Source organism: Misgurnus anguillicaudatus, chromosome 13 (genome assembly GCF_027580225.2).
Source record: "Misgurnus anguillicaudatus chromosome 13, ASM2758022v2, whole genome shotgun sequence".
Lineage (NCBI taxonomy): Eukaryota > Metazoa > Chordata > Actinopteri > Cypriniformes > Cobitidae > Misgurnus > Misgurnus anguillicaudatus.
This window is the reverse complement of record NC_073349.2, coordinates 15,597,603-15,611,431: the sequence shown is the minus strand read 5'-3', so window position 1 is coordinate 15,611,431 and position 13,829 is coordinate 15,597,603. Positions and strand designations below refer to the sequence as shown.

The following is a 13,829-nucleotide window of genomic DNA, read 5'->3' as shown; positions in this document are numbered from 1 at the left end:
GACTCAGAAATAACTACACACAGCTAGTTACAATTATGATTCCCCTGGATATACTATCCTGCCATTTTGTTTCTTCTCTTTGTAATTTTTCAATCTATTTTTGGCACAGTTCACAGGCCAGTGCCAGTGCAGGCCAGGCTTTGGAGGAAAGACCTGTACAGACTGCCAAGAAAACCACTGGGGAAACCCAAAAGTCTTGTGCAGAGGTATTTATTCACTTCTAATACAAAAATATGTCTAGCTAATAATATACATATTTAACTAAGAACTAATAACTCACAAAATTTGATTGAAATTTGATTGATGATTTGGTTACCTCTCCCTCTGTAGCATGTGACTGTGATTCGCGTGGCATCGAGACATCTCAGTGCGACCGTATGAGCGGTCATTGCTCGTGCCGGCAGGGCGTGTCCGGCGTCCGCTGCGATCAATGTGCCCGTGGATTTTCTGGCACGTTCCCGGATTGCAAGCCTTGCCATCAGTGCTTCGGTGACTGGGACCGTATCGTTCAGGATCTGGCATCTAGAACCAAAGCTCTCACGGACCGAGCGAAGGAACTACAGACTACCGGCTTGACTCGAGCCTTCGAGAGAAAATTCAAGGACTTGGAGGACAAGCTGGCACAGGCGAGAGAAATCGTAAATGCCCGCAATGCTACCGCTGAGGCCGTGACCATTCTAATGGGCATGATAGAGGATCTGAGGTACTAATAAGAGACAGATTTTCTTGAATTACTTGAAAGCTGATCTTTCTAATCTGCCAGGTTTTGTTTTCCTTTCACAGAGGTCAGATTGGTGACACCACAGACATCCTGAACCAGCTGGAGGGAGACCTGACAGCTGTGCAGGACAGTAACTATGAAGCCAGTAATGCATTAAGCACCTTGGACAGAGAGGCGAAAGAGCTCAAGCTGAACTCAGATCAGCTTAACCGTCAGCTTGACATCCTCAAGAACTCAAACTTCTTGGGTTAGTTATGCTGTCTTTTAGTTGAAAATGAAGAGCAAAGTGAAAGTTTAATATGCCGCCTTGTATATTATGGATCTGTATATTTCAGCAATGTAACTATTTTCTTCATTGCTCATCTCAGTATTTAACATTTTAAATCCTTTCAATAGGTGCATACGACAGCATCCGGGCCTCCTACAACACATCGCGTAATGCCGAAAACCGTGCCAACAAATCCACCACTGACATTCCAAGCACAGTGAGCCAATCAGCAGACACTCGTAGGAAAACAGAGCGACTGATGGCCGCAAAGAAAGACGACTTCAACCGGAAAAACACTGCGAACAGACGCACACTCACAGAATTAAATGCAAAAGCTCAACTTCTGGACATCAAGAAGATAAATGAAAAGGTGAAGAAGCTCTTTGAGTGGAATGAAACAGGATATTTCAATGCAGATTTTATACATATTGTTAACTCTTTCCCCGCCATTGACGATTTATCTTGTTGTCAATTAAGAGAAAACGCTTTCCTGCCAAAGATTAGTTTTTAGGTCATTTCAGATTTACACTATTATGCATTAGCATGCAAACTCTATACTAGCATACACTCACCTAAAGGATTATTAGGAACACCTGTTCAATTTCTGATTAATGCAATTATCTAATCAACCAATCACATGCTTCAATGCATTTAGGGGTGTGGTCCTGGTCAAGACAATCTCCTGAACTCCAAACTGAATGTCAGAATGGGAAAGAAAGGTGATTTAAGCAATTTTGAGCGTGGCATGGTTGTTGGTACGGTCTAAGTATATTTTCCAATCTGCTCAGTTACTGGGATTTTCACGCACAACCATTTCTAGGGTTTACAAAGAATGGTGTAAAAATGGAGAAACATCCAGTATGTGGGCAGTCCTGTGGGCGAAAATGCCTTGTTGATTTTAGAGGTCAGAGGAGAATGAGCCGACTGATTTAAGGTGATAGAAGAGCAACTTTGACTGAAATTACCACTCGTTACAATCGAGGTATGCAGAAAAGCATTTGTGAAGCCACAACACGCACAACCTTGAGGCGGATGGGCTACAACAACAGAAGACCCCACCGGGTACCACTCATCTCCACTACAAATAGAAAAAGATGCTACAATTTGCACAAACTCACCAAAATTGGACAGTTGAAGACTGGAAAAATATTGCCTGGTCTGACGAGTCTCGATGTCTGTTGAGACATTCAGATGGTAGAGTCAGAATTTGGCGTAAACAGAATGAGAACATGGATCTATCATGCCTTGTTACCACTGTGCAGGCTGGTGGTGGTGGTGTAATGGTGTGGCGGATGTTTTCTTGGCACACTTTAGGCCCCTTAGTGCCAGCTGGGCATTGTTTAAATGCCACAGCCTACCTGAGCATTGTTTCTGACCATGTCCATCCCTTTATGACCACTATGTACCCATCCTCTGATGGCTACTTCCAGCAGTATAATGCACCATGTCACAAAGCTCGTATCATTTCAAATTGGTTTCTTGAACATGACAATGAGTTCACTGTACTAAAATGGCCCCCTCAGTCACCAGATCTCAACCCAATAGAGCATCTTTGGGATGTGGTGGAACGGGAGCTTCATGCCCTGGATGTGCATCCCACAAATCTCCATCAACTGCAAGATGCTATCCTATCAACATGGGCCAACATTTCTAAAGAATGCATTCAGCACCTTGTTGAATCAATGCCATGTAGAATTAAGGCAGTTCTGAAGGTGAAACGGGGTCAAACACAGTATTAGTCAAACGCAGTAAATACTCTGTGTCTTTTGATCATTGCTCTGAATCTGATCTGTAACAAAAATATTTTAAGCAGAAAGTCTGTTCTTGCATTCTATGTTTACATATTAAAAAAAGACTTTTGTGATCATAAAAAATGCTGGCGCTGGCTAGCAACTTGCAGGACGGGAAAGAGTTAACAAATTAAACTCCCTCAGTAGTTTTTGAGCACATGAATGATTTTCCCTTTTATTTACTTCATGGGCTCTTGCTTAATATTTTCCCAGGTATGTGGAGCACCAGGTGATGCTCCTTGTGGTGACAGCCCTTGCGGTGGTGCTGGTTGCCGTGACGATGAGGGCAAGCGCCACTGTGGAGGCCTGAATTGTAAGGGAGCCGCAGCAGTAGCCAGCAATGCCCTGGACAGATCCAAGCATGCGGAGAACGAACTGAACAAAGCTATGGAAATGGTGGAAGATCTCTTTAAGCAGGTAGAGATGTGTCAGATTTACCACCATGAATTGGACATTTTATGATTTTTTTGAGTCCTCTTAATTGCTTTTTATTACATTATTAGTGTTTATTGTCCTTTTCATATTTCCTGTTTGGCCTGTAAAAGGTGGCAGATGCTAAGACCAAAGCTCAGGAAGCTAAGGAAAGAGCTCAGGCAGCTTTGGAAAAAGCTAGCGATGCCAAAAACAAGGTGCATCATTCTAACAATGACCTGAGGGACCTCATCAAACAGATTCGGGAATTTCTCATGAGTGAGTTGTCTTCAAAATCATCTGGTTTTTGAAAGCTAGTAATAATAATGATTACAAATATTTCATATATGTCTTTGTCACTGCTTTATGTCATGTTAAATATTTGCAGTGGAGGGGGCGGATCCAGACAGCATCGAGGCGGTAGCCAATCGGGTTCTGGAGCTGTCTATTCCTGCCTCACCCATGCAGATCCGACACCTTGCGGATGAGATTAAAGACCGGGTCAAGAGCCTGTCCAATGTGGATGCTATTCTGGAGCAGACCCAGAATGACGTCCGCAAAGCGGAACAGCTGCTGATGAATGCCAGGAAAGCCAGGTATGTGTCTTCATGTGGGCATTGATTGAAAAAGTTATTGCTAAAAAGTCAGGGAGGAATTGAGAACGTCGTCCCAGGCCCTGTGAATCTGTGATATTGCCACACTGGGCCTGGAGAAGCGATGGTCCACTTGTAAATATTTTGTTATAAGGTATTTTCTCTTACCACAGAAATAAGGCAGAGGGGGTGAAGAATACAGCGGAGACTGTAAAACAAGCTCTGAATGATGCTGGCAAGGCACAGGCAGCTGCAGAAAAGGCCATACAAAAAGCGCGGAATGACATCGGCTCGACTCAGAACCGGCTTGCGCAGGTAAAGCTACTTCAGAAATTGGGTTCTTGTGATCTTAAGTTGGTTGTTTTTCTAAACGAGCCCTTATATAAATCGTTTTGCTAAAGATCCAATCAGAGACCACAGAACGGGAGCGAGATCTTGACGATGCTATGGACAGGTTAGGAGATCTTGGGCGCCAGATTGAGGCTTTAAAGGCCAAACGTGCCCACAACAGCCTGGAAGCAGCGCGGGCAGAGGAGACCGCCACTATGGCACGTGAAAAAGCCAATGAAGCAAAAGAGGTGAGTGTGTGACTGCTAAATTTTTACTTGTGCTCTGTTAACCAATATTTAGTAACTTTCGTCTGTTTTAGATCCTGGATGGAGAGCTGTCCGATAAATACCATACTGTTCAGGGTCTGATGGACAGTAAGGCAAAGACAATGCAGGACGCCAAGCGGAAAGCTGAGCGTCTGAGAGATGAAGCAAAGGAGTTGCTAAAGGACGCTCAGGATAAACTTCAGAGGTTGGCAGGTGAGTGTAACATTAAGATAACAGACATCAATTGCTTGGGAGTAAAAATCTGAGACCACTCGAGAAAATTTGTATATTTGTGTGTGAGTATATTTGATTTCATTTCAATTTAGTGCAAAAAATACAAATTATATAATTGTAATCCTTAAAAAAATATATTATTCTCTTTTGGATCCTAAAACTAAACTATTTCTGGTTGAAAAGAAAAACAATAATTCTGTCAAGTGAATGGAAACTTTCAATAAATCGCCCCCTTGTGGTAACAAATAATATAGATTTCTAAGAAGGTGGTCATGGTTTTATTTGCTCGTAAAATGTGTTTGTATATCCACAGAGCTTGAAAAGGACTATGAGGAAAACCAAAGGGTGTTGGAGGACAAAGCCAGGAACCTGGATGGTCTTGAAGACAAAATGAAGGCTATCCTGAGTGCCATTAATAGGCGGATTCAGATCTACAACACTTGTCAATAGTCCGTCCCAAGAGCCAAGTGGATGCTCTGCTTTAAAAATATCTGCCATTTTCATCCTTTATATGCTGCTACAGTTTTGCCAACAAACTTACAAAAAGATGTCAAATTGCAATTCCATACAATGTCTGGAAATGAAGGGCTACTGTTTTGAATCTGTACAGTATTTCACTTATTGACATTTACTTTTAAAACACTATATACAGTGTAATGAAGATGCTGGGTTAAATACTGAATGTAAAATACACTTCAAATCAAGTTAAAGATGTTGTGTATGGACCTTTGCTTGTTCTTTTTCAGTTAAAACAAAACACCCAAAGCCACAAACGACAAGGGAACACCCAATAAAAATATGTACTATTTTGGAACAGATGTGTTTTATAATACATACAATTTCTGCCTATATGTTTAAGTGAAACTACTGAAAAATGTACTTATAAGTACATTGATTGTAACTCACAAAAGGTTTTGTAGAAATAAGTCGTTTAGTGTTTATATTAATGTAATATGGCTGATCAATGACATCATATTAATGTGACATCATCAATGCCCAATGTGTATTGTACCTGTGTTCCTTCTAACAAAGATAAAATAACAATATAAAAAAAATAAATGATAATTCTTCATGTGTGAGTCTAATTTTTTTTGTCTAATTTTGTCCTATTGTAAAAATCACGTTGGTTGCTATAGATTGAGAAATTGAGACTTTCTGACATTAATCCATGCAAAAAAATGAGAAAATTGCAAATTTAATTGCAAATCTCTCTAGATATTTTCCTTCTTTCTTTATTACAGCGTTTTAAATGTATTTTCATTACTTAAAGGTGAGTTGAAATATTTCAAAGCATTTTAGTTCTTTATTGCCTTAATGTTTTTGCTAAATAATTTACGTAATTCGTATTATCATTTTTACTGTGGAAAAACTTTAAAGACTGTGTAGAGCACAAATGGAAAAAAATCAATGCAAATGTACATGTTGTCTTTGTCCTGTATTGTAGTATATCAATTATGACTGCAATGTTTGTGTCATTTTAATAAATATGTAAGAAATAATAGATAGTTTACATATATATCAATTGTTTTAACGGGCTTTCCACTAAAGTCTTGCCTGGTCGCTAACTCACAAAAGCTAATAAATATCCGGAAGTGTGTGTTTTTGTGTCTGTGGGTGTGTTCGTTCATGCGTGCTGCGCAGACCAATCAAAGTATGACATCAAATTCCCGCGAGAGCGAGTGGTTAAATGTGCTTTTGAGTCGATCTCGCTGTACTTTGATGTCATATCGGCCTTCGCAGCGCTGCATGAAGCAAACTATGAGGCAGGTTGGCTTGATCGCCGTCTGAACCCGGTTTGTTTTTGTTCTCCAAGAAAGTGCGAGTCATTGAGCAGTGGGTAGGCTCATCAAGTGGAGGAGTACCGTCGTTTTCTTTGTTTCTATTCCCAGCGGATCGGTTTTTGGTTAAGGACTGCAAAATGGGCCCAGGCTAGGAACCTTCTGGAAATAAGGAATTTAGTTTTAAGGAGAGCGCTAATGCGGCTCCGGGGCTGTCGGCGGCCCGTTGCCCTGTCTGAAGCCTGGGGCTGAATTAAGCCGCAGTCGCCGCTAACGGAGAGAAAGCACACGCGCCGCAACTCCTCGATACAAAGCAGCGACAAACAACGTAAGATTTCATTAAAATTGCAGTTGTCATTTCCCAGATATCATAAAAAACGTCTGTGCCTCTAGCATACTTCTGACAACGCCGCACTATCCGACCTTGCGGTAAAGTGCTCCGGCTCAGTAGCGCGTGCTGTGTGAATTACGTTAGCCCTCGCGCGTGCAGCTGCCGTTGTAGTTGGTGAGGCTTTGCGCTTTTCTTTTATCTAAAATGGGCATTGAACTCATTACAGAACCAAATGATATTAAGAAAGAATATCATTTGGCACCAGTGTAACGATAATGAAACAATAGAGAAAACTAGAGAGTGAAACCAACCAAGTCAGTCAGGCTAAGCTAGCTGGGTTAGCAGCCGCGGAATTAGCGAGTTCCGTGGTTGCCGTCCTTTCATGACAACTGAGAACATAAATATTGAAGACTTCCTTGACAATATTTTGTTTATACTATGTGATGTAAATTATCTTTGTTGTGTGTAATGACAGCAAAGTGTCACCACAGGGACAGCAAACGGCATTGGAGTCCACTAACGTTACTAGCCATTTAACTTGGTATTGTCTAAAATGCCATTATTATTTATTAGTCGGATGACACAATTTCAATGGTAAACCTCTGTAGTCAAAAAGCTTGAGAAAGCACACAGGTTTTTTGATTAACGTAAACCTAAGTTACATTTTAGGTCACTGATCAGGTTTACAATGGTTATGATTCGTCATGTTGTTTTCCTGATATTAGAATTGGTCATTATTTTATCGTTTTTATTTTCATTTTGTAAACGTAAAGCATTTTGCTCAGTTCTCACTGTATAGTGCATGCATTCGTTGCTATTTGTGTTTATGTGATCTTGTTATCATTTCACACCAGTTATATCTCACTTAAAATTGATTTCGTATTTAATGTGTGTTGCATTTGTTAATCTAAATTATATTTTTGTCATACAACCAAATTCAGTTACTTAATAATAGGTTCCCTTTTTGTTTACAGTCTCCCTCTGATTCTCTTCTGGGAGTACTCTCACTTGAAACGCCGCCAAGATAGCTGGACCGGGCAGGAAACGTCACAGCTCAGATCCAGACCCCTGTGGAAGCAGCTCCGGGAGTGGGAGCGAGGTGGGTGACGGCCGACCCGTCAGTGGAAAGTGGTTGAAGATGGCCAGCAGCAGTACAGGACCCACTGAATCCGGCCGCAGACGAGGTCAGAGAGGACCCGACGACACGGCCAGCACCAGCAGAAAGAAGCAGAAGGACAGAGTGAATCAGGAAAGCAGGGAGGCCAAGAGGACCACCTCAACCACCACAGAGGCCAAAAAAGGTAAACAGAGGGCAGTGTGCTTATCCATTGTTTGTATACACTCATAGATAGTGATGCACCGAAATGTAAAGTATGGGCCTAAACGGATGCACTGAAAAAATGACTTGTAAAAAGTTTTTGTGTAATTGTATTATTATTAGAAATTTTAATTCCATTAATTTAATAAATCTGAGTTGGACAACAAACCAATGAAATAATCAAACTTATTTTAAGTAACACACCAAAATTTGATGAAAATCATCAGTTACTGACGAGATAAACATTAACAACTATTTTTGATAGCCTATTGCGTTTTACAGGAGGACCTGAACTTGACAAATTAAAACACGATCATGAGTAGTGGCGGTCAGATCATTTTATGTTTTTGCACACAGCTGTCACGATCATGCTTTGCTGTGTAGTGCAGTGATAACGGCTGCAGTGAGACTGAAATCTTAGAAGCGGAGCGGCATTCATTTTCGGCTATTTTTCTGGCATTATCATTTTTGGTTGCCGAAAATTTTTGGTTCCCTACCTATAAACTAGGTCTGAATCTGTTTATCTCACTTTGGCTTTTTGCTTCATTTGGTTTTGTTGCTTATCTTTTCCCCCTTTAAATTCTGACTCGCAGTCATTTGCATGGGGCAAAAGTTAAAAGTTTAGGTTGTGTTGAAGATTTTACTCCAGACATATGAATAGTTATATTCATGTGATTAGGCATATTGTGCTGTAAAAAAAGTAAAAGTTGGATCAACTTAAATTACAAGGGATGCGATGATAAATGCCGAAACTAATAATGCCTGGCCGATAACTATTCTGGGGTGCGTTTCCAGAAAGCATCGTTAGCCAACTACTGTCGTAAGTTTTGTCGTTACTGACAAAGTTCAACGATTTGGTGTTTCCCGAAATCGTAGTTCAAACGAATATTCGCAAGCTGCATCGCAAACTTGTGTGATTTGAATGACAGCTCTTCACCTGTCGTTAGAAGCATAGTTCCTTGTTATTATAATATGTAGACTTACGTCGATCATGCTTTTGAACAAAATAAGCAAAAAACATGTAGTACAGTGTACTACAGTCTATATCCATCATTCTAAATATATTAAAATTTTATTTTATGTCTAAGTTTGTAAACAGAGTTAAAGCGCTGCATTTGAAAACTGCGCATGTGCGCAGTCCTACGAGCTTTAAGACCCTGGGGAATCCCTGGGAGGAGCGTAAGAGGGAACTTGCACATTAATTGAATATCTTGAAAATAAACAACAGATAACTAAATCACAATAACCAAATCACGTCTTCCGATGCAATATATGTTATTTACAGCAATAATCTGACATTAAATCAATTTGCACAGATTAATTAGTACTTCACCTCTCTTGTGACATCACCAACTATGTTGTTAAACCAACATGGTTCAAATGATGAATGTGTGACAAAGTTACTATGCTTTCGGGAAACAGTCGTGACAAGGTAGTTTGTGTCTCCAACTATGCATTGTACTATGTTGGTTCAGCAGCGAGTTACGCCATTGTTCGGGAAACGCACTCTTGAATTGCACAGTGGATATTATGCACAGCTCTTATATGTACTTTGGCTTTTGATAAATAAGTCCATATCAATCTGAAATCACTGTTGGAGTCGTTTATAACATGCATTTGAAAAAGCAACACTCATCAAACATAATCATTATACATATTCTTTATAATCATGAAAAACCTAAAAAGGTTTGAAGAACAGCAATAAAAATATATGCCTAAGCCATTTCCTGGAGCTGCAGTGCGTTTGTAGTGGTTCTTCTTCTGAGGCACATATTGCGTTTCTGCACCAGAGCGCCTTCTGGCTTTTGGATGTAGCAGCATTTCGTCGTAATTCATTAATAGCAAGCATCATCGGCCGATTTATCGGTGCATCCCTAAAATTTCTTCAACTGGTAATGCTTAAAATTAAAAAATAGTGAACATTTAAGTTGAAGATGTTTAAATGTTTTAGTTGTTACCAACTAAAGTAATTTTTTAGGTTGATCCAACTTTTTATAGTGTGTTTAGTCACATTCCACAGCATTGTTATAATGTGTGTTAATGGTGCAGTAACCTTGGCTTGGTTAAAGACACTAAAGTATTTTCCTAATGTTATATGCAAGACTGGGATTGTGTCAGTCTGTTAGGTGATGTCAAAGTGTATGTGGCACAATTCGAACAACACCTCCACCAGAATCTACTTTGTTATTCAGTGTAAATTGGCAACGTGTTAAGCCTGTAAGTGTATTTAGCCGAGCCCTAGACTGTTCTGAAATTTCTGCAATTAGAAAATGGTTTTAACTGGTATGCTGTACATCCAGTTTTTATTTAGACGGTCATTTCAGGTAATCATGAATCACATTTTCGTTATTAAATGGATAAACTGATAATAAAAGTAAAACTACAAATAGGGATAAATATTCATATTATTTTTACAATTATTTTCACCGCGGACATCTTGTCTTTGCGCTAGACTAGCATACTCTTCTTAAGCCCGCAACACGTGTCATCTTCGTGCTATGTCACAGAAAGCACCAATCAAAACTCCACGTGCCCAGCAATGAGCAAGTGAAGTGGTTCAACAACCCAAAATAATCCCTCATTTATCGGCTCTCATTTATCGGCCTAATTTTGCGATCAGACCGATAACCGATAATATTAAAAATAAGCAGTTATCGGCCGATAACGATATGTCGGGTGATATATCGTGCATCCCTAACTACAAATATAGATATTATACTGTAATAAGGAAAAATCCAAAGTGCTCAGAAATAGCAGAAGAAATTTTAGAAAACAATTGAAGGTGACCTTTGGTATCAGGTTATAGATTATAGATAATACTGTTATAGATAATACTGTGTTTGTGTTTAAGAGTTTGTGCATATATTTATTGATCAAGAATAGCCAAATTGACTTTAAGGTTTTGTATCATTTATATTATTTCTGTTTTCACAGAAGGGTTGTTGAAATTGTACATTGTTGTTGACAGTATTGAGTTTGTTTATATGTAAAAAAGCAGATATCTATCAAAAATCAGCTCATTTCAGAAACCTGTTTCATGTGTTTGCATGCAATTTAACTGGCTATGAAGAAAACTGGATCCCAGGCCACCTAGTCATATAAAAAACCGGCAGGAAATATGAGCTTGTTTTTTGTGACAATCCAAAAGTCTGGGAAAACATGAATGGGCTTTCTGGCGAAAGAACTAGTGTCTCACTATCTTCCGTGTTGGCCTTCAAAAACACACCATCCTACAGCACTCTATTTAACAGAAAATTACATATGTAGGTGGGTGATTCTCGCAAAATTAAGTATCAGAATAAGAAGCATACAGTTACAAACATCTCTTCATGTACTATTTTGCACATGATTTCAAATGACATCATACAAACCAATTTTGTTGTTTTTTCCACATTTAAGGGGAACATTTTCATTACCGCAATCTGTCCAAGTGTCCATGACTGGATTTTGGTGCTTTGACATGGAAATATTTATAATTAAAAAATCTAAAAAATAAAAAGCTTCAGTGCATGTTATACTATAAACATTTACAGTAAAGAAACATGTGGTATTTTGTGATCATCGGTAAATCCAGAAATAATAATAAGGAATATAAATGTGTCCAAGAAAAATTTTCTCATCCTCCGCAACAATTTTCAATCGTTGTTTAAGCCCCCAAAGAACTAACATTTTTAAAAAATCTTTTTAGTTCTCATTACCGAAACATGAGTTTGTAAATGCATATATTTAATGTAATATCATGTTGCGGTAATGATAATTTTTGATAATGATAAGTTAAAAATGTAAAAATTCTATAGGAAATATGTTTAAATCCTTTTAAAAATAATAGTTATAGTAAGGTCAGACCTTAATCTTATTAAAATTGGCTTTAACGGCTTTTTTAAAAAATCTGATGATGGACATCTTCTAAGTCTTCTAAGAGAATCACCCAGATGTTTTGTGTGGTGATGTTTTGATGAAAGCTGCCTAATGGATGCTGAAACGTGATTACTAGGGTGGCAAGTCTACATGAATGCCTTGTTTGCGTAGTCTATGTGTTTGCCAGTCAGTGTTGTGCCCCGTCTGCTGGGCGTGTTTGGCCTCTGCAGAGTTTTGCTGAGTGCTGAACTGTTGTAATCTAAACCTCTGTTTCAGTAATGAAGGGCTTTGTCAAGGTCAGTATGTGACTCTGCCTTGCACATGCTTGGGAAGACTTCACTCAGGCTGACAACACTCCTCACGCCATACAGAATATTCCTCACACTTAATTTATTCCAGACTACCGGTGGATCCTTCTTTTTATTGTCCTATCCTAGTGTTGTGCATCTTCTCTATGAGCTTAGAAGGTGAAAAGTGCAGTGGATCCTTGTGCTAGCGCTCTTTCCGCGCATGCGGGGGATTCTCATGAGATACAGACAGAGTAAAGGTTACATCACATGGAATAAGAGCTCGACTGTGGGGCGTGTTGGCTTCATTATGACCTTTAAGAAGGTCCGAGTGAGAGTGGGGACTGGACTAGTTGTCATTTGATTCTGAAGCTTGATCCATAGAGATAAACAAGCTCTCGTTCTCGCTCTCTGCCACTTCTGGCTCTTTCTCGGACCTGCTTACTAACATGCATGTAAATGCATCTAAGCCAAACCCAGGACCACAGCTGAGGGATTCCTTGCTTAATGCACTCGTTTGAGATGAGGCGTGTTTATTCTGTACCTGGATGTCAGCTTGTGTAGCGTAAGGGTTACCATGATATCAGGTAATGTTTTTCCTTATTGTGCCTAATAGTTTTATTATTTATTATATTTAACCAGCTACATATAGCTCCTTGTGAGTGCCTGACCTAATAAAGATGTCCTATTTATGCTGAATATTAAATAGTTTTTCGAGCAGAAGGTTTGGGGTCTTATGACTGCAACGTGTTTGTTCATTTGTTTAAAGATTTGTTGCTGGACTGGAAGCAGAGCGCATACGATGTGATCGTCAGACTTAACTGTGGCGATGCTGGGGTGCTAAAAGTCGAGGATATCGACTCTGCCTTCACCGATACCACTTGCCACATCCGCCTGCCAGGTAAGAGGAGTGCATGTGTGCTTATGTATATATGTGCCATGTTATAAAACCCGTGTTGGTCTACCTTTTGTTGTTGTATGCCATCTCAGGTTTGTATTGTTGACGTGTGCTGTGGTCTTTGTGCGTTTTCTCAGATGGTCGTGAATGGAGCTGTCGTCTTCATGAGGAGATTGAGGCCTCCTGCACTAAATTGCTCTTTAAAGAAAAAGCAAACGTTCTGCAGCTTGTCATGCACAAGAAGATCCCCCTCAACATCTGGCCCACCCTCGCTGTAAGAACACCTGCTGACCCTGCTGTCATTATAATAAATGTAACTTGTCATATATTCAGACAAGCATATACTGTATCAGTATATATTTGTACTAAAGTCTTTACTGAGCACAGTCTGTTTCAAGTTGCAGACCTTTCAGCTAACCGAACAGAACAAATGTGTATTTGTGATTTGTTAAAAACCCCGATCTTTTAAGGAATAAAAACGTTTAAGGTTAAAACAAAATAAATCTGTGGTAGATCAGCGCTTATTTTACGCTTGATTTATTAAGTTAAAAGCAGCAGTGAAGCTTGTTGTTTGTATTGTCATTGAAAAACGTGTTTTATCAGGTAATAATAAAACAACTAACTTATTTCCCAAATTTTTAGGGATAGTTCACCCAAAAAATGAAAAAAAATCATTAATGACTCACCCTCATGTCGTTCCAAACTCAGAAGACCTCCTTTCATCTTTGGAAACACAGTTTAAGATG

At 39.4% G+C, this 13,829-nt stretch overlaps 2 protein-coding genes across 6 annotated transcripts in view; both read left to right on the top strand.

Annotated features, from left to right (window-relative positions):
* lamb2 (laminin, beta 2 (laminin S)) overlaps window positions 1-5,687 on the top strand; it is a 45,684-nt gene extending 39,997 nt beyond the window's left edge. Inside the window, exons 24-34 of the mRNA XM_073875152.1 lie at window positions 110-206; window positions 331-703; window positions 784-968; window positions 1,118-1,359; window positions 2,993-3,196; window positions 3,325-3,469; window positions 3,579-3,786; window positions 3,957-4,098; window positions 4,185-4,361; window positions 4,433-4,592; window positions 4,927-5,687. Of these exons, the coding sequence (XP_073731253.1) occupies window positions 110-206; window positions 331-703; window positions 784-968; window positions 1,118-1,359; window positions 2,993-3,196; window positions 3,325-3,469; window positions 3,579-3,786; window positions 3,957-4,098; window positions 4,185-4,361; window positions 4,433-4,592; window positions 4,927-5,063 (2,070 nt within the window). The 3' untranslated portion in view covers window positions 5,064-5,687. The remainder of the gene's footprint in view (window positions 1-109; window positions 207-330; window positions 704-783; window positions 969-1,117; window positions 1,360-2,992; window positions 3,197-3,324; window positions 3,470-3,578; window positions 3,787-3,956; window positions 4,099-4,184; window positions 4,362-4,432; window positions 4,593-4,926) is intronic.
* A 681-nt stretch (window positions 5,688-6,368) lies between these two features.
* usp19 (ubiquitin specific peptidase 19) overlaps window positions 6,369-13,829 on the top strand; it is a 32,182-nt gene continuing 24,721 nt past the window's right edge. For 2 of the 5 annotated variants that reach the window (XM_055189002.2, XM_055188999.2), the window contains exons 1-4: window positions 6,374-6,719; window positions 7,697-8,023; window positions 12,955-13,086; window positions 13,221-13,357. In XM_055189002.2, coding sequence (XP_055044977.2) covers window positions 7,861-8,023; window positions 12,955-13,086; window positions 13,221-13,357 — 432 coding nt within the window. In that variant the 5' untranslated portion in view covers window positions 6,374-6,719; window positions 7,697-7,860. Of the gene's footprint in view, window positions 6,720-6,809; window positions 6,897-7,696; window positions 8,024-12,954; window positions 13,087-13,220; window positions 13,358-13,829 lie in introns of those variants that run through there. The other 3 variants (XM_055188998.2, XM_055188996.2, XM_055188997.2) reach the window with 3 other exon arrangements.